General features: G+C 39.4%; 1 protein-coding gene across 1 annotated transcript in view; it reads left to right on the top strand.

The window, feature by feature from the left end:
* LOC124168398 (discoidin domain-containing receptor 2-like) overlaps positions 1-23,529 on the top strand; it is a 543,546-nt gene that overhangs the window by 282,759 nt on the left and 237,258 nt on the right. Inside the window, exon 4 of the mRNA XM_046546941.1 lies at positions 23,087-23,234. Coding sequence (XP_046402897.1) covers positions 23,087-23,234 — 148 coding nt within the window. The remainder of the gene's footprint in view (positions 1-23,086; positions 23,235-23,529) is intronic.

Below are 23,529 nucleotides of genomic sequence, written 5' to 3'. Positions count from 1 at the left end.
ACCTCTAAAAAAATATAACTATCTGAGAAAAGCCACTTTTAAAAGCAGTATATACATATTTGTGAGTATTTTACGCAAAGCAATAGTTTATTCAGTTTATTAATCGATGTAAAATACCTGCATACAGCAAAAAGCTTTGCATGATAACAACTTCATTGTGTAAATATCATTGAAAAATAACTTTATACTAAATTTATTAATGATTTCCAAATATGCTATAAAATGGTGTTTTTTGCCACCACACAATCGCAAAATATCAACAAAATATACAGGCAGGAATGTGAAAATTGTAGATAAATATTCTATTTTACTAGTTCATCACGACAATATATCTCGAAGTTTATCAATGACCCTTATAAGCATTGATTTTAATTTGCAATGTCCAATTATATTTCTGGATAGATATTCATGTTACGCAGAATTATAAGCCATAAAGTGTGCAACTTAATACACACAAATTCAGCCATGTATCACTACAATATCAATATGATAAAAAATATGAACACAGTTTGATTCAAGGTATAGCGTTTAAACCAATGTAAGATACGAGCATAATTTATTATACCTACAGTAGAGTTGATTTGGTCGAAACAAGAGCAAAGCTCACAAAAATTTTATTTCTTTCGGGAACCCAACTTCTAGATGCAAGGAATCGCTCCAATATTTGGAATATAAAAACCACATGTCCATTATGACAAAATCACAACAGCATATTTATTACTACAAAAGTAATCGATATCAAACTTATGGTGGTTGAACGGAGAAATGTTGCTGCCCATTGTAAAACCGCACAGAGACACGCATAGAGGAAACCTCATGGAGAGAAAAAATAAATAGCTGAACACCATTAGCGCATCTACCCTACCTCTCCGTCTTTAATAATTGATTCCTTTGACACAGAAAACTATGGTGATATACGCCAGGTGAGCCTTAACAAAGAATACATTATTCATGGGCCATGCATCTTTTAATGCCTTCACTGGTTCCCTCATCCTTATCTATGAAACACCGCCACTCTGTGCACACAGCAACGGGAAGGGAAAGGCATCGCACACACCCGAGGTTCTCACTCGACTGCTGACCATGCGGAACCGAAAAGGCAGAAATATTAGTTGTGTGAAACTTTAAAACGACACGATATCCCTTCTACCTTCCTCACCGGTTTATTCTTTTAACGTGACACGTACATTCATCAAGAATGACACTATCCGCCCTTCCCCCAACCGCCTGTGTACCCGGCGCCAGCTCCCTGCATCCTGCCGCCCCCGACTACCCAGCTCAACACGTCCACCTGGTGGTGGTTGTTTCGAACTGGTGCTCCCTCGCCCAGCAGCGTTGGTAACTAACGTAGCTGCCCATCAACCACGAGCCCACTCCAAGTAGGCATGTACTCCAAACCGGCGAGCCATCGTAAACTTTACGCGTAGATAGACCAACATGCCACTCCCTAACTACATCAAGCTACACGCATTATGATTCTGCCCAGATACCATGGTACGCCATTTGAAGCACACAAAATATAGTTTAGTTCATTTTTGTCGTTAGATGAAATCTGAAAATGGAAGGGTGGAGAAGATCATTAACGTCAGGCTCCTCCTAAAGAGAGAGACCGCAAGGAAATCTCGTGAACGTCTCAGCGTAGAGTTTTAATATTATATGAATATTTTACTCAGAAAAGGCCTACCCAAGAAGGGATTGAGATTTCATGTAAAGCCTACATGACGGCCCGAAAGTGCACCTTGGAGTATGAAGCCAATATTTTTGCCACCATACAAACCCCACCCTATTCAGGTAATATTGTTTACATTATCCTGCCTCTCCTCCGCTCCTTTGATGACTCAACATTTCGTGAAGCTATTAACGCACATAATTAGGAGGCCAGCTCAAAAACTTTTGGCTCCATTAAAAGACCATTATCTATATCCAGAGTTGTTTCTTTTGAATCATCGGTTTCATTTTTTTTATTAATGACTCTTTACGGCAGGGACACAAGTTGGTAAATAGGCTAATCAAGCCCTTGTATTCTAATTTAAAATATACAACTCGCTGTCTCGACTCAACTGAGGTACTATACACAATTCACCTTTAAGCCAGTAACTAAGGCACCGTTCAGCACTCAAATGCATTCATATAATTTGATGCAAATTGACTATTTTTTACCTTGCTGAAGCAACTCGGAACTAATCTGAGTTCTTTGAACGATAAAAACAATGGTAATGACCCCTCGACAAATGAGTTGAGTTATACAGACGCTCAAAGCCTAAGTAATTTCTATTTCCTACCTTTACGTAAGCCTTCAAAACATTTTATTGTACCAAGATCAAAGTAAGACTTAATTCCTGGAGGCAAACGGTACTGAAAAGCGACTCCATTCAATTTCCTCATTATTGAACAGAAGACTCAAATTTTTTCCCCGATTGCCCCGATCCACAATTAAACCGCCTAAAGCGTGTAAGTCTTTTGCATCCGTGAGTCCCGACACACAATGAGTAAACAACGGCCCATCAACAACAGCAGTAAATCGCGAGGTCCATTTAAAAACAGGACACCTTACGAGGCCTCCAAGGCACAACGTTGCCACAAAATGCTAACTAAGATGGTGCTTCTTGATCAGACTGCAGGAGAATCGGTTAATTTCCATATACTCCTCTTACACCATGATGCCTTAATGCTACTTTATTTCACCTCTGCTGGAAGCAGAATTTAATTTGTTATTGATGTATTGATTAAATGGAATGAAATCATTGAATGCTTCACCAGTTTTTACTAAAAAGATCACCCATACCGGGTATGGAGATGCTATAATTGCATTACACTGACTCTTTGCATTTATCAGTTCCGCTTGTGAGGAAAACTACTGAAAAATTAAACATGAATGAACTAATACTGTTGCGACACTTCACTATTTGCGACACTATAGGATCAAGGTGCTTCATTTATGTAACGCTACCTACATTATCCTCGTTTTTTAGGTGCTTCGAGAATTACCTGACGTGACTGTTGTATTCAATACGAAATTAGCCGCATTTTAGAGACTATTGACGTAAGGAATTGAATACCATGAATTTTAAATTTTGACGTAGTTTTCCCTAATCCTCGACCACCATCTTAAACAGTGTGAATATCACGCATGACGAGAGAATTTTTCTGCATAACATTAACACTTTCTACAATTTCTGTAAATAAAACAGTCCTCAAAAAAATATTGAGGCGCTTGCTTCTAATCGCGAAAAGTCCAGAATACACTAACACATGGGACACAACAAAACGTAAAAAATTCGACTCTTTGATATTCTCTTTGCTTATGCGTAAAAATATGGTCAAAAGTCTATTTTAGGAGCATGTATTATGGGCAAACATATATAAAGCTGTTATTCCCTGACTTTTCCAGACTCCGGATTTTCGCTATTTTCAGGCTGTGATGAAGACAATCGTTGAAGGACAAGTGGATGGGAAAAAGGGCAAGGGACGGCCCCGAATGAGTTATATCGGACAGGTTACAAAGGATGTAAAAGAGAATAAATATGTAGCTATGAAGAGATTAGCGGATAGGAGAGAGAAATGGAGAGCTGCGTCAAACCAATCTCAGGATTGTTGACTGATGATGATGATGAACAAAATATTAATTGCAGATATTTACAGGTTTAAAAACATAAAGTTCATAATAATATCAGTCTCGAATCAAATTCAGTGAACTGATGATTTTAAAATAAATTTTAACCGTGATAGGGCACGATAAGAGTGGTGAGTGGGGAATTTTAAAGCATGAAACGCTGGAGAATTTTTAGATAATTAACGCGAAAGCGTACACCTATTTTACAGCCAGAAAATGATAAGGTGCTATTAAAAAGCTTAAGATGAGTAAAACAATTTTGCAAGGAAAAGAATACTGGAATTATATGTAACATCATTATTTGCCATAATATGTATAATACGCACGAGGAAAATCATACGTTTAATTTCTTACTCTTAGAATAAGGAGCAAGGTTCACGAATGGAAATGAGGTATCAGTGGAGATTTTCAACGATGTGAGGCCAAAGCCCCTTATTTTCCGTCTAGATTCCTAGTAAAATGAATGCGGAAGTTTCGGAGAGGTTTTTCTTAGAAAGCAAGAAAGATGGTAAACAATTTTTATTGAAGGCTTACGGGGAGCTAGCCGTACACTTCTCATCAATTTGATTTTTCCGGTAGCAGAACAATCATGAAGGCTCCATAAAATGACGACTGTATACCCCTTTCTAATGGGTTTTACTTTACCACGCTCTGAATGCCAGAAATTACCAAAATCTGCGCATTAAATTACATGACGATAAGTGGCTGGTTCAGGAAACTTCAAATACCGGAGATGTATTACCTTGTGCTTAATTTAAATCTCTTGCATCAAATTCAACACCACCCTTTCTCAAGTCATGAAAATCTAATACCATAAAATTTGAAGTTATTATTATAAATAAATTAATTATTTTCATTTATAAAATAATTATTTTAGAAATATAAATGGATGTCATGTTTACAAAAGTAAGCAAATCATGATTCTTATTCTTATCTAATGCCCAAAAAAAGGGTATAAAAACTGATGCTTATTTTTACGAGACACTAATTCCTACGATTGATATTCAGAGTATAACAGCCATACACATATCATGTGCATACCACATTCTCGCTGATCTCATGAAGAAAGACACATCAAATGTATTACATAACTTGAAAACACATCCAAAAAAGAAAGGAATGTATATGAAAGTTATCAATAGGCTGGTTTCCTATTATTTTTTTATTGCCTAAATCGAAAAATTATTACTCCTGGAGTACGTATTTCACGCTTTTAGATTTTTAAAGGACGATATCTATTTTTCACGATTAAATGAAAAGTGAAAAATTTATGATCGCGCGAAAAAGCGATGGCTAAGTATGAATGTTGGGAAAACTCCGTGTGACGTCGTTCTGGTTCCCGCTGCCGCGAGGTGACTTTGGGGAGAGGCTTTGAGCGCTGATACGACGCAGGATCCTATCAAGTAGCGGAGTACCCTGCTAGCTAGTAGCGCTAGGCTTAAATAAGGATTATCAATACTGTGGTATCCCACCCCTGGCTCGCCCGGATACCAAAATAGAACCGGGGGGAGATGTCGCACAAAAACAAAAGAAACTATATAAATCCGCGTGGATCCCTCCCGCATGGGACCTACGGGACAAAACTATGCCACTTTCTTCGTGCAATTCACATAAATTAAAAATATTCCCCTTCTTTGGAAATAATTGCGGGTGGGGGGTTCCCAATTCAACCTAATAACTTATTTATTAGATATTTATCAGATACCTTAGATATTACAATACCTTATCAAACAAAGAAAACTTTCCGACCTTAGCTAGTTTTAATAGGTGACTTTTAAGTCATGTTTCCCTAGCTCTGTGCCTCTTGCATGCATTGGTAATCTCAGACGATGTAAAACTCCTATCTACGAGTGTAGAAACTAGGTCCCTGTGACGTCACGTGGAGTGGCCAATCTGGCCTTTTCCAAATGAGGATAAAATTGGCCATTGCCATTCGTTTAAACCGGTATTTCTAAAACCAAATAATTTTTATATTATGAATACATTAATGTGGGTAACGAATCGTAATCAATGTATTTCGTTTTCTTTGATGAAGGAAACTACGCTATTGGAATTGGAAAAGAGTCGCTCGGTAATATTTCGGGTTCGTTTACGAGCGAGAACGTCAACAAACAGCATATACTATGCATTCTCGTGTCTCAAGCCAGAACGCCTTCGCCGATATATTTCACCAACTCAGATTATTCTCTGCGGAAAGAAAGTTAAGTAGATACCTCTTTAATCCAACCCATTCCAAGAAGTTTTATTATTTTAAAGATGCACCTACATTTAAATTAATACTGGGTTTTTCTCGTGGAATTAGAAGGCATAATCCTTTTTGAGCATCGTCCGTGTAAAGATTTCACGGGCCTACATGTCAATTACTGGCTCATATATGACACGATTGCATAAGTTTACACTGGTAAATATAGCCACCTTAATGTTGACGTTTATAGTCATGACCCGGATGAAATCCCGAATAATCTTCATTCTAATTCAACTTCGCTTTAAACATCGCCAGCGTAAAAACGCCTTTTTTTATCTCTTTAATGTCCGAACATTCAATCAAAAACTTAGGCTAATAGGCAAATTCAAGACTCACACGGTGACGATCTTTTCAATATAGAAAGAGTTATATGCCACCGCAATATCTCCTGGCCCATTTAGTTCAGTTAGAAACGACGTGGACGCAATAAATGACAGCTGTGAAGTCTCTGGATTGGCAACGATGCGCTTTTACTGCATGTTCTCCACGTTCTCTCCATTATTTCCCCATTCTTAGAACCTCCCGCAGTGAAATCGGCGAAACTCCTCCCTTTTTCCTTGCTTCACACTGACTCCTAACTGCATTCTCATTCCCTTACCATTGCTCTTGACAGTAATTTCCCCACTCGAAGTTTCCAATCCCTCTTTACTACCTTGAAGTAATTCTTATTTATACTTTCGCCATGCGACACACCCCCTTCTAAAGCCATCTTCTCCTCCTGGGGGAGGGGAAGATAGAGCTCCTCCTCCCTTGTTTTCAACCCTCTATACCCGTCTCGACCATTTCCCAATGGGACGTCGCATAACGATAAGGGATGTCCAGCACACATGACACGATCTGAGGGCAACAGAAAAAGAAATGAGGAAATAAACGGGAAGAGGAAGAAAAACGAAATACATAGCATTGAATGGGCTTCTTCCCGTCGTAATCTTGGTCCATTTTTCGCAATGATTCCGTAGAAGAAGGAGAAAATGAAATGCAATAAATATAAATAAGTCTGAAGAAAATGGTCAGCGATGTTCGCGAAGCCTCTCCTGTAAATTCTCGCATAGAAATAAAAATTCCTTCCGACAATTTTTACTAAGTTATGCACAACTGCCGAAAATAAAACATTTCCACGTAATAAGATAAAATTATCCCCTGTAAAAATTTAAATTCATGGACTCAGGTAATATTTTCAGAGTCATACATACCTCAACTCAGCTCCCTGTAGCCGAAACTATGGCCAAAAAGCCATCTTAGACGCCCCTTTTGTACGCTACTTCATCATGCACCATAAACCCAGCATCAAATATTTTTATGACTGTTTATATAACTTCAACAAAGACTCAAAAAATCTCAAATCCAACATTGGTTTTTGTGCCCCTGGGAATCAACGGATCACAACATTTCAGCTTGGTCGCCGCTTCCAGCTTGCAAGCAAAAATATCAAACACCAATAAGAAAATAATACATGCATAGACAAGAGGCAGTTACACAAGGAATTTTTCGTCGGATATGACCGGCAATCGAACAAGGATCCCCAGACACCACGACCCAAATAAGAATTCCAGCACTTCGGTTCAAATTATAATTTCAAAGTATTTTTCTGCTGGCTAATTCTCGGTTTATTTTAAAATTGAATGCAGACACGTTCATTAGATACAAATATTATAAGTGCTCGAGGCATTTCCCTTCAAACTAACCTACATAATATCCTACAAAAATTCTGGCTAATTTAGCTTCGAATTGTTAGTAAATAACCCTTTCTGTATCAGAATAATGACTTTACTGAGTATCATTCTGTGAGAATTATGATTTTATGTAATTAAATGCGCTTACGCTCAAAATTCACCACAAATACTTTCAGTTACAATAACCAATACTGGGAAGGGAACGTACATAATGCACACACATCTGTCACGTCGGTACCTTCTGCACCCACTTAGTTGAATTATTTTAAGCGTATAATCATAACTTGTAGTTTCAATCACCCAAATTTTATGAAGGGATAAATTTTCAACGGACAATTCCCGTTTAATCAAAATTAGGCCACGGAAATAACCAGGGAAAAATGATCAGACTGGAAACTGAATACAATTTTCTAGCTCAATATAAAAGTGTCCCTCACTCGCAGCACTTAATATTGAATGGCTCAGCTCGTTCCGGGCGAGCACACCACCTCAGGTGGAATAGCAAATGCTTCGGTAGGCTTTTAAAAATTAATTCCCCGATACAGATTTTACAACTGAAAAATAAACATTCGCATTAAAACATAATTTCACGCTTTGAATACCTTCCGAATTGACGCATATATTTTCTAAATAAAAACACATGTTCATGCAGTGTCACAAAATCTACAAAGGCCCTTTAACAGCTGGATATTAAATCCGCCATGATATTTTCATATATTCAACGTTGGCGATAACTAATAGCCCCAATATCATATTTTGAATATTTTGTAAGTACAAAATCCCTGACCATTAACGCTCTTTCAGTAACTTAAAATTCAACGAGTCCAACAGTTGTAATATTTATCGATTTTCAGACCGTTTCACAACCTGCCGTTGTTGTACTTACATATAATGCATGAATTACATGCTCCCGACAACAACTGCATAAGCAATTATTGCTCTGGAAATGGTGTTTTCTGTTATGAGTGACACCAATTCGTAATTTTATTCTTACAAATACCATTAGCATACGTGCCGACTCGCAGGGTGGTCGTAGAATTCTGTGACAGTAGTCATGATGCCCACCCCCTATCATCATTTTTTATTGTCTTGAAATGTCACACTTCACGAATATGATGCATTATTTTCCCAATGAGGGCATGAACGAAGCACTTTAACCATTTCAGCTGCATTTCTCTAAATGTAAGAACCCTCCAGAGGTGGTATCGGCAGAGGACGGGCAGTAAATAAACAAAAAGTCCCCGCATAAAAATTAGACCAACGTGAACCACGTAACGTCGCACAGTGGGCTAGAATCGAAAAAAGCTGGCCGAAACCTCAAAAACGATTTTTTTGAGCCAGGAAGTTGAAACTTCGCATGCATATTTTCAAATATATTGTGCATAACTTTCCAGATTATTTTTTTCCTGTGTCTTTAGGTTAACAATATATTTGAGTTCAAAGTTGAACTAATTTAGCGAAAAACGACCACCCTATACGCGTCAGTGAGGTTGCTCGGCAATATGAGGCTTAACTCAAGCCAATATTTTTCGGCATAGAAAAATATGCTGGCGCTAATTCCACTAAAATGTCTAAAACCCCATTCATTTTACACTCTTCTTATATCATATCCGTGGTTACTACGAGTTTGTTCAAATACATTATTTCCTCATTCATTAATTCTAAAGCGATTTCATAAATAAACAAATTCTCAAAATTATACGCACCAAGAATGAAATTCGCCATGAAAAAATGAGTTGGCTCAGAGGGAAAGTTCTCTGGATTCGATTTCAAAAGCAGCCGCGGGTTTGACAGCAAAAAAGTATTTTGGAATTATCTGAGCTGCAGTGCCGGAATCCTGAATAGGGCCGCGGTGTTGATATTCATCGCAATTACGTTTCTAATAACTTTGAATCAACCCAATTCATATTATAGGTAAAGTTACCTGATTTTCCGTTTAGTATGCGAATACAATATTTCTAATCGCAATGCTTTTGTCAGTTAAATACGGAAAGGGGGTATTGAGCTCTACGGCCTCATGATGCAATATGGAATGAAAAACTCGTGTAGCGGTGACTCTCTCCCCTACTCGCTCACCAGCACAGTGATATATTTTTTCAAGGAAGACGTTAGAGGCCGCTAAGCACGATTTTCCCCTTTTTATTAAGTATGGAATACAAATTACGTGAGTTAAAAAAATGCCATCAGTTGAAGGCTTAAGTTGGGAAAAAAAGCGGAGGATATCAGATTTTTGAAAGCTTGCCAAATTGCCTGCCCATCCAAAGTTCACCAATTCCCTAGCACAGAAAAAGGAATACTAACATTGACATATGATGTAGAATACAACATTCTGAAATTGCATCATTCTTTGCCAAATGTAGTCATTCCGAGTTACAGGCATGCAATCTATATTTGAAACTTACTAAAATTTTATGCCGAAATTCAAAAGCCCTAAGTAACGTATAAAATGCATCGCTATAATGAACATAAAAATCCGTTATAGAAAATTTAGTTAAATAAACACAGGAAACTTTTTAAGGATTCCACTACAATGATAAGGAACCAATTCTCACGATATAAAAAACTTCCACCCATAATCAAAAACTAACCTGCAAAGAATAATTTTCAAAAGTCGACGACAAAATTGATACATGCCATATATCCGGAATGCATAAAATTTCCTGCTCCCCTTGTGACAGTTCCTACTCTGACCAAATACGTAGAATCATTCAAACTACGTTCATAGTACGCATGGCTTCTTTCCAATATAAAAGGCAAAAAAAATCTAGTGCTGTTCAACATTTACTCGATACAGGCCATTAAACCTCAGAAAATAGCCTTATAATAATAAAAAATAAACAGCCAACCAGTTAATCCACTCTTATGAGTCTCTTCACAGACAAAAACAGGAGAAAAATTGTTAACAGAGATCACGATTCTATCCCCCTTCTTTAGCCCCCATAGCTCACTTTTTTCCATCATCGGATAGGTCACGTTTAAAACTTTATTTTCCAAAATTATCCAGCAATTTTAAAATCCAATCCCCTAGGAATAAAATAATTATTTTTCACTATTCCCCCACCCTGTAACCCACAACTCTATCACGCAGTAGGTACCTCCTCACACCAGTACCGATCAATAGCCTCTATCCCTCTCCCCCATATGGAGTCATGGAGTCCCCTTCTCCCAATGAACATTGGTCTACTATTCAGTTGTGCTACCCAAGATCCTCCCCTACCTTCTTTAGCCCTGCATGTCTATGCCAAGCTCACACCTTTTCCATTGGTTCCCCGTCACAATCACCCCCTATTAGCTTGTCTATTCAAGGTAGGCTATCTCACATCCTCTTCAATTTCGACCCTGTTTTGTAAGTGCCTTCTCCTTCATCTCGCTGAAGAGAGCTACTTTGTGAGCCGAAATTCGACCTGTTCCTAGTGCCCGTCTCACTATCATCTACGCTATTCTTAGAGCTAAGGGAATCATGTGGAGTGATGAAGCTATTTTCGCGTGAGCGAATGTGTATGTCACTGTTTTCCGAGTGCTTGTGGCTGTACATCTACCAACAACTAGATAACCTTCGCCGGGTCTCTCCAGTCTAGCGAAGAATCCCGAGACGGCGACCAGGAAGCGTTATTTAGGGTGCCTTCAGACCTCACAAACGAACTTGTTTTGGTTGCATGTCTGCGTGAGTGGATATGTGCGTTTGCCTATTCCAGTTGAGAGGCTGGGCTTTGGTCCATCCCGTGAAACTCTCCCCTTCCTACACACCAGCACAGTGATTCATTTTTGTAGGATGGACGATGTTGTGAAATAACATAGGCCACTTAAGTCAGTTAATAGTAATAATACCAACTTTGAGCTCTAAAGGTTCACATTTTATACTTTTTGTCACATAAAAATAAAGATAATTATACATAATTCGATAAGTATGAGTTTTTTATATCTTTTAGTAACATGAAGGGCTCTTACTTTTTCATGCAGTTCTTTGAAAATCCTCAATAGTTATATCTGTGAGCTCTCACAAGGCTATGGAGGACCAATTTTGGTTTTTTAAAAGAATATTACAGAATTTTGAGTTTTAATCACTTTTATATATACCAGCAATTGAAAGCGCGAAGGCAGTAGACGCTAAGAAGGTGACCAAGACCGTGAACTGTGAATAAATTCCTGTTCACCGAAACTTAACTCAGAGGGGCTTAGCTTAATTGACCAAGACCATGAAATGAAGTATCCAGCTCGTCACTGTAGACGCAGCTGAGAAATTGACAAAAGAAAACTTTCCATAGTAACTTGTATCTCCCTCGCTAGAACTATGAACAAAGTACGAGCTCTTAGACGACGAGGACTTCAAGGACGACTTATGGCCTCTTAAAGTGGATTTATGCCAGTCGGCACGCACTTTTTCAGATTTTGAACACCTTAGACATGCCATCATCAAGTCAATATAAATTGTTGTATAAAGGATTATTGTTTCGACGATTTTTTCCGCCATTATAGAGCACACAGAAATTTCAAATTGTATAAAATGACGTCATCCGTACGGTATTACCACTCAAAGGGTTGAGGTAACTCCCTGGGCGTTGCTAATCTCGAAAAGGTGTTTACCGTAGCAATGAAATGGTCACATCATCTCATGGCGACCCTTAGGTCTAAGCGCGGGGAAACAGTATCCCTGAAGTACAGCCATAAAGAGCACTGAGCCTGCCTTGCCTGGAATATCCATCGTTGGCTTCGCGAAGAGCTCTGGAAATCGCCCGGATGAAACTTCACTCCAAGGCTCGGAGAGAGGGGGTGTTGGGAGGATGGATGAAGCTGATGTGCCGCTTCCATATATGGGCTTAATAATCCAGCAGTACTCTTACCACGCTTGTTAACGACCGGAGACCACAGACACTAAAGAACGGGACTTAGGCAATAAGGGCATATGAAGGGAATCACAAAATAAGATTGACAAAAGAAATATTATAAACCTCGAAAGAAAAAATTCTTACTTGATTTGCATTGGGATATTTGTAAATAACTGGTTTGTTATCCTAACTTATGCCGTTTCCACCATCGGAACCTTTTTTTTTAAAGTACAAAGCACTATCTACAAAGCATTGAAAATACTGCACTTGGACAAGTATAATTCTTCACTAACTTTCAATACAGTGTTATTAAATTTTAGTTTTATTGTGTCTTTAGCTTTTTCTGATCATCAGAGTTTAAAAGAACATTGCTCGTAGAGCAAATAGTACTGTTTCAATAGGAGCCCATAATGTTTCATAATGATGAGAAATAACGTATTGAAGTTTTGAATTTTGAATAATTATCTTTATATTTATACGATAAAATATTATAAAATTTTGCCTGTTTCAGCTTAAATTAATAATATAATAAACCAGCTAAAGAACTATGAGCATAAATATTGCACTCTGATACTAACCGGAAACACCATTAAAACGTATTTAATATACGATGTAGGATCATTATTAACTATATTAAACATAAATGCGATGAAAATCAAATGTTAACGCATTCTGTCAACAGAATTTAATAGCTGAGCTCAGTAATTAATTTAAGCTTTAACTGGATAAAATAGTTTAGTTCGTACAATTTTACTCATTAGAGCAGTGACTAGTAATTCAAATAACTGTATAGATTTTCACTCGGCCTAATAATTTTTGTAACATTTTAATAAATACTCACTAGTTCCGATAAAATTTAATTGCTGGTATAAACTAACATATTACCTCTTTTTCCGTTAATAGTAAACTCGACTGCGGGAAGAATAGCAAGAAACATAATATCATGTTTCTATTCCCTATCATTAATTTTATTCAGATTAAAATATCGGCTAGAGCCCCTCGACTCCATATAGTCATGATTATTGAAATCATTTCCTTTACCTCACTCGGTTGCGTATTCGTTTTGGCTCTAGCTAGATATATGTTTTTGACATTTCATTAATAGATTTGGGAATGTCATATCTGAGACATATTCCAGACAATACACCAATCCATTATACGTTGACCGCCACATTATTTATTAATTTTTTATTCTTTTTCTAAGTGGGTACAATAGGCAAAATTATAAAATTTCTCAATTCAGATGGTTCAGCATTCATTTCTTGGGCGACCTCTATTTCCTTGCTCACGTGATGCATCCATCTGGGAGGTAAATTACAATCAAAATTGACTCCGTGCTCCGAAAAATGGTCTTACCTAAAACATCTGAATTGAACATTCGAGTTGCATAAGGACTGAATACATGAAATTATACCCAAGATGCTTAAAAGTAATCAGCGTGTTAATACTGAAATCATTTATGATATAATACGGCTTTGAATTATTGATAAATAACAGGTCAACATCATTTTTCCTCGCAGTAACAATTCACTAAATTTGGCTGGGGGTTCACTGAATGCATAAGGTGGATACTGAATGTCGCCTGAGATTGCTTTCCATGTAAATGCAGAGGCCGCATAAAAACAGAAACGCGGTTTCAAGGTGAAATAGCCTGGAATTCTCTCAAGACATTTGGCTTGAGTAAACTGGCATGCGTCCCAACAAGAGGTCGAGAGACGCTCACCTGCGTGACCCAAATGGGAGCAGCGTTTAATTCGACCTCCCACCCCCAACATTCCTTCGACCCAAGGCTTCATCCTCCCAAACCCCCTCTCTTCCCTTACTTTAAGCTCAGCCTTAGCCTTGCTCACCACTTCATTTTACAAAACGCCCCCCGTGTTCAATCAGGGCGAACAAAAAAAAACCGCTCCCTCCCCGATGGCGAGTAAAGGAGAAATATATTCTTCATGAATAATTCATCCCGATGCAGATACGATAAGGAGGAGGCGATAAGAAACCGGACACTTTTCCAAATAGGTGAAAGTGGCTGCTGTTGGCGCAAGACGGGAATTCGGAGTGGGGACACGAGGAAGAGAAGTTGCCTCCGCCCTCGCCGAAATTTGAATAACTTCGTAGTGAGGAAGAAGAGGAGCAAAGGGAAACGTGAGCGGCGTCGGAGTGGAATCGGCCGTGTGAACGGGAGTGCGCGAGAACGCGTGTCGTCAAGTAAGGAGATCACAGCATTCGACGCAACCGCGGAACCGCGATGGAAATATGTGTGGAGGGAAAATAAGCTAATGCTCCTGCCGCCGCTTGGGCTATCTGCTATGAATATATACGAACGTGAACAGAAATTTCCAGGGTCAATACCCCATAAATGTGTACTGTGTAGGCATATGCAATACGAGATGGGAGACTTGAGGTTTCCCAATCTCATACAAGTCGACGTCTTCATTTCAAGTTGATATTATTCCCGTTGCTATTACGCCATTCTTGCCCGCTTGGCACTTAGTAACCGTTATTTAGCAGCTTCTACTGTTTGTATTCCCATTTTTATTCATGAAAGCAGATAAGTGTCATGAAAAAGGATTGGATGAGAAATCATTAAGAGCATAGATCTACGCTTTTGTGAAGATAGGGTGTCATCCATTTTTATCCACATCATAAGATATCTATGATCATCGATTTTAATAATTTAACAAGTAAACCTACCAATGTATTTCAAAGAAAGTTCGAGATGGTGCTTTTAACATGCTCATTGATAAATACATATAAAAGTACGAACTAAGGTTTCTAGATAAGAGTAAACAATTATTTCTAAGGTGCCCAAGTCTTCTGCTATAGCTTATCTTCACAAGATGCTCAGCCTGGAGAGGGACCAAATTTTATTTTAGAAAGCATTTGTGATATCAAAACACCTATAAGTAGAGGAAATATGGTTATACACCTAAAGAGGAAACTTCAACTTTGACACAAAGAACCGAAGTCAACTTTAAAAAAAACTGTGTTTTGACTATGTAATTATATGTAAAACTGAAGGAAAAACCAGCATCTTCCGAAGAGGTGATGCAGATACTCAGGTCTGCCCTTTGTCTCCCGCTGATTTCTAACCTCCAGCCCATATATTCTTTGCGAACCTAAAGTTTTCAACCTCTATTACACGAAACCTCTTCCCGTGGCATGCGGAGAGAAACACAGCCTCAAACACACGCAGGAGGAAACAAACAATCCCATTATCAGGAACGCCGCGCCTTAACTCAATGCCATGAAATAAATGAATTCGCCGTCGGGGGAGCCATGCAGTGGAAGGGAGAATAGCCACCCTCCACACCCGAAAGAGCAGGATGCCTTCTTCCCTCCCCCCCCCCTTCCTAACCTTTGTGCATTAATGTATCCAGATGTGACTAAGGAACGACCGAGAGGAGGAGCCATCCTCTTTCTTCCATCGCGTTGCACTGCGACGCCTCGCTCACGGTGCATGAGGCCGAGGGAAAATAAGGCGTAGGGAGGGAAAAAGCGATGGACGGGAATGCAGCGGCCAAAAAAGGGTGCGGGGAGAAGAAAAACTTGGTCGAGAAGGGGGGGGGGAGTGAGTTGGGGGGTTTTGGAAGAGGAGCTGAGGAAGAGGAATGCGAGAGGAGGATCCGTTTGCGGGAGGAAGTGGGATAAGAAAAAAACCGCAGGGTCCATTAGTGGGTGGCGCGCCGGGTAGTGGTAATGGATAGACACTCGCAGGGGAGAGGAACATAATGAATTTATGTGGTCTTTCGTTCCGGAGACCCCCTTCCTTTCTCGCCAGTCCAACCTCCCCCCCCCCCCCCCCTCTCCTCCTTCCCCCGGGTTGCACTCGCGAACACGAACACCCCAGCGCACCCTCTCTTTTCCCTCGACGCCGAGCGAACCTCCTCACCCGAGCCAATCCAAGGCTCTGGCCCACAGTGCAGTCTTCATTCCCCGCTGCACACTTTTCCGACGAGGCGCTGCCGTCGGCCGACCAGGCCATTCGCTTTCTTTTAACCCGCTGGAATGGAGGTGTTTTTCTAGCCGTAAATAAGACAACATATACTGTGCGCTGAGCAGTCGAAAAGGATGGCCAAGATGCTGGCCATCTGCTCACGGTTGATGCCAATGAATTCCATTTCCGAGTCATTTTTATTAGTTGCTCTCCAATATCTAAAATAACTTCGATGAGCTATTTTTAATAATTCATTTACAATCAGCTCTTTAACCAGAAGTTTGCTTTGGATAGATGATAATAGGGTATACCCTGAATTACGCCAGAGAGATGCGAACTTTGCATATTTAAGGAAAGGGGAGCACTTCCATGCCCTGGGCAACATTCTACTCATTCAAGTCCTAACATACTGTCGGAGGCAAAGGCTTTCTGATAAAAACTAAAGCCTAGGAGTACTAAGGCAAGTATAATTAATAAAAGAAGCAAAGAAAATCAAGGTTTGGTTGGCTTATTTACTTATTTTTTTCGTATTTCAATCATTCGCGGAATCGAAGGTTTTATGGCAATTGAATAAAAAGAGACAAAAAACCGTAATTGACATAAATATCCTTTTTCCTACTTGGCTCTTGAACTAGAGGATAAATTTCGGTTTCAAACCTGATGTCACTTTTTTTAATAATAGATGCTTTTCGGCGAAATTGAGCGCAAAAAGTCCCCTCATCCACCTATCCCTTTTAGACTGCCATGCAAATTGTATCACAGCTTTTAACTGGTGAAAACATTCCTTTTTTTATTTTTATTTTTATGGAGAAAGTTTTCAATTTGGACAAATATTATACTCAAATATGTTAATTAAGTACAAAATAATTTCGCGTTACTCAAAATGGTGCTCTATTAAGTAAATGTTAAAATTTACTCACCCAAAACTATTTAAACAGCAGCAACAGAGTAGACAACACCTATAAAGAAAAAATACAATCTTATAGTGTTGATATCATTTCATTATCATTAATTTAATTCTACATTATTTCTATAATACTCTTCAATAACAATAGCTTCAACATATTTCTGTAATATTCAAATGATATACAAATACTTTCATCAGGGATGCTGAACATGGTCACCTTCATCGGAAGCATTGACCCTACTTGTCATTTCTTCATCACATTATTATATGCCTAATACCAATTAATTAAGCATTTGAGATCTGACATTTTTAATAGTTAAATGTCGGTTGGTTTTCCTTGCTGAGATAATAATGGAATGTCAGCCCATTTCAGCATTACGGAGAATATTAATCTTGGGGTTTAACATTCTTATAATCAATCAGATCCACCCAGACTAAATTCAGTCCCAAACAAAAATAAGGGATAAATTTCTTAGAGACGCATTGTCTCGCTGAGTTCAAACCCATACCCAGTCCCCAGTTCTATTTCTACGGATCCGAATATTACATCTAACGACTTAAGGAATTAAATACGTAATAGCTCGATTATAGCTCAATGCAACTATTGTGTACTAGCTCATCCTAAATTCGACCACATTCACAAAAATAATCGATCACCAACCTTAAGCAGTGGAAAACGTATTAAATGCTGAGGTTAGAATTGGAGTGAGCAAGTTTCAGGGAAAATTAATGTTTTCTACTCGTTTATTAATACCTCTTCTGTTAGCGTTGAGACTAATTATACAGAAAATTTCAAGTTATTGTGCCTGACTTTTCCCAAAGGAGAATATTACTGCGGCTTTCAAAAGATATAAATGCTATTGGCCTAAAACTCCTCTCACTTTCCTTAAAATCACATTATTTCAGAGCATTTTATCATCACAGGACCATACCAACATTTCACCGTTCGGACACCCACCAGAGACTACTTCCGGGACTTCAAGCTACCTAAATAATTCGTTTTCTCTTTAGAGAAATCTTCCCCCAGTCTAACTGCTCAGCGTCCACGCGCCTCTAGAGAACATAATTTTCATTCGTCTTTTCATTCCATTAGGCTTTTACTCCTTCCCGACTAACATCCCGGCATTCATTGCCCCAACCCCATCTTTCCTTGGCCACTTGCGCCTCGAGGCAGTCGCAGTCCTCTAGGCCTCCGGGGTGCTTTTGGGAAGGCCTCGGCGCATATGACATATACGACCTGGGACTCGGCCGGCTGGAATTTTCATTTATTCCGCGGGGACAAGAAAGAGGAAGTAGGTACTTGCCATTTCCACTCCAACCAGCATCCTTTTTCACTCAGTCCCTCCCTCCCTCTCTCTCCCTTTCTGGCTCCTTCCTCTTTTTGGAGCGTACGTGGAACTACTAGTCTGGGAGTCTCGTTGCCCGTTCTCTTTTGCCCTCAGGACTCAAGAAGTGCTCCGTCGGTGACCTCCGAGAAAGGAGCTGCTGGCTGGCCCGACTTAAACGCGGAATTCCTCTGTGTGCAAACCCCATTCGCGTGGTGTTCCTCTCTTTCTTGGATCCCTCCTCTCCCCACCTCAGCCTACTTGTACCGTGCCAGAAAAGCCTTTTACTTCGCCGCCGTCCGTCTTTCATCGAGAGTCAATGAACTCGAGTATCTTACCTACACCTTCTACCATATACCCTTTCCGGCCTTCGTTTTTGGCCATCTCGAACCAAAGCACTCAGACCTCCTGTGCTTTTCCATATCTATATATTGCCCCTCACCGTCATATCTCCCTTAACCTTGCAGTTTCCGTCGACTATTCTGATACGCGTTTCCCCTTTTGCTTCGCTCTGCTGTTTCGGCCCATGACTTATTCAAGAGATCTACGTAATGTTACCAAAAAATTGAAGGAAACTTTGCCCTTTCGGGCATATGAATTTTTTTCAAAGCACAGAGCGCTCTATACACCTACCTTTCAAATTTTGAAAGGCTACGCATTAATGCTGAGACAAAAAAATGAAGATGACATGTAAGCCGTTGCCTGCATAGATGCATTCCAGTGAAATTTCGGAAGTAGTCACACTGGAAGAGGATTCTCAAAGAGTCCACCGAAACACTATCAAAGCCTTGTGAATATCGAGAAAGCTACCTGTCTGGGCACTTCAAGTCATGTTCCATCTAAAAAATCGAAGGTCTCCCGTTTGAATTATTAAATATCCTTTCGGTCTGATAAGGAAGAGAATAATTAGACAAAACTACACGGTATACACATATTTCAAATTTTATAAGGCAATAACATTTCGATTTTTTTCTTCTTTGCGGACAAGTGAACTCATGAACGTAAGCGTATCCCTTCTTTCCTTAAAAACTTTTGAGCTCTCACCCTCAATTGCGTTACAATGCTTATAAAACATGATTATGCAACATTTTATTGATATCAGAGTAATCCTATCCGTGCAAAATCGAATGCCAAGTTTCGCGAAAAACATGTCCAGATATTTCGCGCTGAATCAGGCTTGGGCCTGCCGTTGCAGAGTCTTCGTGGGCTAAAGTCCATAGAAACTCTTAACTGTTTTATCTGAGTAATTAGGTCGCTATTCCAGTGCATTAATTAAGAATTTCCGCTAGCAGAATGTAGCCAGAAATTTTCATTTTGTGGGAGCTTGGGTGGTAGTTGTTTAAGCTATGGTGGTTGCCATATTTTGCATTATTCTAATTGAAAACTTTATAAACATTCCATGTGCATTTTATTTCATTTGCAAACCTAATGCTCGTACTTCCTGCATATTATTTACAACAGGTAATATGTTCCTACACATTCTTCGCTCTTATTTTAAGTACTGGGTTTTATGGAAGTTCTAATGAGAGAAGGATTGGGTGTTTCTCCGGCGAAGATACTGCGTGTAAAGCTGGGACTGACACCGGATACCAACACTGGTTTCACTCGATCAAAAAGCTTAACCTAATAATTATAATATTATTTAGCGTCATTGATAAAGTCTATGGGCTATTCTCCATCAATATAAGTTTAAGAGTGTAAAATTGAGGACATGAGGGCTAATGAACAGGGATGGCAAGCGAAACTAAACGAAAGTCAAAACCAGTAAAGTTTCAATAATTTCGTTCCCAGAAACAAAATGTAGAAACTAAACGAAAAGGAATTAAACCCGAAGAGCTAAACTCAGGGTCGAAATGAAATTGGAGTCAAAACTACTTCGGGTCGAAATTAAACTAAACCTCTGGGACGAAACGAAACTCGTATTACGTTTCGCACCGAAGGGACCACGTGATTCACCTTCGAACAGTTTATTTTCGACCCACCACCGTCTCAAAAGATTCATCCACAAAATCGAAAGGAAGGTGTGTTCAGTAATGAATGCTAGCAACTATCACGTAGCACCTATCGTATTTCTAGCTCCAACGGAAAGCAAATGACATGCTGAGGAACATTACGCTTTATTTTACGTGCACACAATTGATAAACCAAGCCGAATACGTCTAAAAATTTCCCCATAAAACTCCTCGTGTCCCGGTAAATCCCTCATAATCTGATACACTTTATGACCATGTCACTTGATCTTCCAGCGCAACGCTCGCAAAAGTCAGAGGTCTGGGGGTTCTTTACGACGCAGCACACGGAGAAAATCGCCTTATGTAGCCATTGTATTTCAATATGCCTCAAAAGATGATATTTTTATGCGCGCCCGTGTTTTCCGAATGCTTTTAACCCCCACCTTTCCCATATCAATCCATTATTCCCTCCTAGGCTCCCTCTCCCTCCAGACTCCACCTTGCCCGCTTACTCCCGCAACACACATACATTCATCCAGCCACTTCCCTCCTTAAAATTCCTCCCCTGTACACTGCCTCCCGCTCACATCTCTCCAAGTCCCGTCCACGTCTTCTCCCGCCTTCCCTCAGGCGCTCTCCTCCTTCGACGTCTAGCATAGAGAAGAAGCCTTTAGTGCTAGATTTAGCGTGGAGTTGAAGGCAACGGGTGGAAGCTTCAAAAAAGGGGCATTTCTTTGGCGGCTCAGAGAGAGGAGAGTGGATTTTTTTCTCTCTCCCATGCACGCTATTTATTCTTCTTTTCACTTCCAAGCTCGGGGCATTCCGCTACTCACAAAGTGGGGCCCTTATACCGTGCACTGGTCCCTCCGCCGTCGCCGTCGGCGGGGGCGGGAGAGTTACTCGGCCTGAACCTCGATGAAATGCGTGATTTCTCGTCGGCTTACCTCGATCGAGGCGTGTGGAGTGAGTGCAGGGAAAACTGCTTCACAATTGGCGGTGCACTCTTGGCTCCAAGATGGCCTAAAGGCCCTTATTTCCTCAAGGGTAAGGGTCGCGTAATGGTTGCAGTATTCGAGTTCAATATTCCAGAACGTAAAGATCGTTACAGGGTTAGGAAACCCGGCCGAAAATTCGAGCAATCTGTTCAAAAATAGGGAGAAGGCCATTGTATGATACCTCTGACCTATGATGCCAATAGGTACTCATTTAAAATGGCAATCACTTTTTAGGTCAAGTGAAACTATTCCCCATGCTGTAGTTTGACAAAGAGATCACTCACCTCAATGGAGTTCTGACTTATAGTAATCATTGCCATAGTCCAATAAGGGAAATACTCTCTGTAATTTAGCTCGAATATCAATAGTTTACTCCCTATCCCGTAAATTTCTATTGACCCATGGCGAAAATACTTAATCCTGCTAATAGTTGACTAACATTTTAATGTTCATAATTAATCCTTGCACACCTTAAAGTGATCTTGAATCCAAACCTAAACTCTAAACTCTATCTCTAATCCTGAAATTGAAATGAAACAAATACACTAGTAAAATACTGAAAAGAGCCAACAAAGTCCTTTATTACAGACTAAACGTCGTACTCGTAAAAAAAGAATTCAGTCCTCGTGTCGAAATAAAGCTCGCCATCACACACACTGCTGATTTTTTAAACAAGTATAATGATAAACAACAGGTCTGTCATTTACTATTACTTAACAACTTGAACACCAATTTGCAGAGTCACTTGCTATTTATATAAGATTAAATTAAAAATCAGTAATTTAAAAAATGCTACGAGCTTTAAAAGAATAATTAAGATTCTTTTGGCCACGGAATATCGTTTTTAAATAGATTGAAATAACGTATTCGTGTAACTCATTTCACTTGAATATATACACAAGCTGCAAAAAAAAGCTGCACCGTCAACAATTTATGCATCTTGCTGGATAATCCAGCACTACATAAAGAGCTAAAGAAATGAAAAGCCTTATCAAGGTGAAGACAATAAGCTCAGGTACCTATTATTCCACAGGAATGCCAGAATAATCTATATGAATCATAAAATTGACTGTCAAATACTGAAAAGGCCAAACACGACTGACTGATATCCTCCCGACTCCCGTGACTATGACTCTCGTGCGCATACGAGAGTCAAAAATATCTAAGAGAGGAACAAGGCAGAACCACAAGCAAAGCCCAGAAGTCCTACATAAAGGCAGGTATATTCAAATTCACTCGCTCGCGGTGGCCACTAGACTAATTACTTTATTAATTTTATTAATATCATCAATACAAGCGATTACTTTCAAAGAGGAACTCCAGGAAATCTTAATTATAATCGTGTAAGTATCATATAATCATCGACCTTTAGTTAATAAATATGTGCTATAATATTTACGCGATGAAAGTATTGTACCCAAAGTTGAATAATTACTTTCTCACGTTGATGTAAGGATGCATTGGAAAACATATTTCAGCCGAATTTTAATGTTATTATGTTAATGTCACAATTAGCATAGGCTGAGCATTGGTTGCATCCAAGTATATAGCAACTCGATACGGGTTTTCGACAGCTTCAACCATCTTAAGTCATGTTTGTTCTTCTCTTCCGCCAGATTCTCAGCGGCAACAGTGACACAGCGACGGTAGTGAGCCACCGGCTCATGCCTCCGGTCTTCGCCAGCCAGCTTCGCATCCTGCCCTACTCTGTGCACCGCCGCACAGTTTGCCTGCGGGTGGAACTCCGCGGCTGCATGGTCGACAGTGAGTACCAACTTATTTTTTCAATCACCTCTCCATCATTACTTAGCCTGCGGGACTATCCCTGAATTTTAATATTTCCAGACAATTATCAAACTTCTACGAGCACTTTATGTTTTAAAGTCAGAAAATTTTCCAACAAACAACACCTGAACAGCCATAACACCTGCATAATAAATTATACAGGCATAGAAGGCATCCGTAATTATATTTATTTCGTAATATTATAGATTTTATTAATTTTCCCCACAAATAATAAATCTTAATTGGCCAGTCAGAATTGGATATTGCGATGCAC

The sequence above is a fragment of the Ischnura elegans genome, chromosome 1 (genome assembly GCF_921293095.1).
Source record: "Ischnura elegans chromosome 1, ioIscEleg1.1, whole genome shotgun sequence".
Taxonomy (NCBI): domain Eukaryota; kingdom Metazoa; phylum Arthropoda; class Insecta; order Odonata; family Coenagrionidae; genus Ischnura; species Ischnura elegans.
Note: the sequence above shows the minus strand (reverse complement) of the source record. Positions and strands in the feature narration are given on the sequence as shown.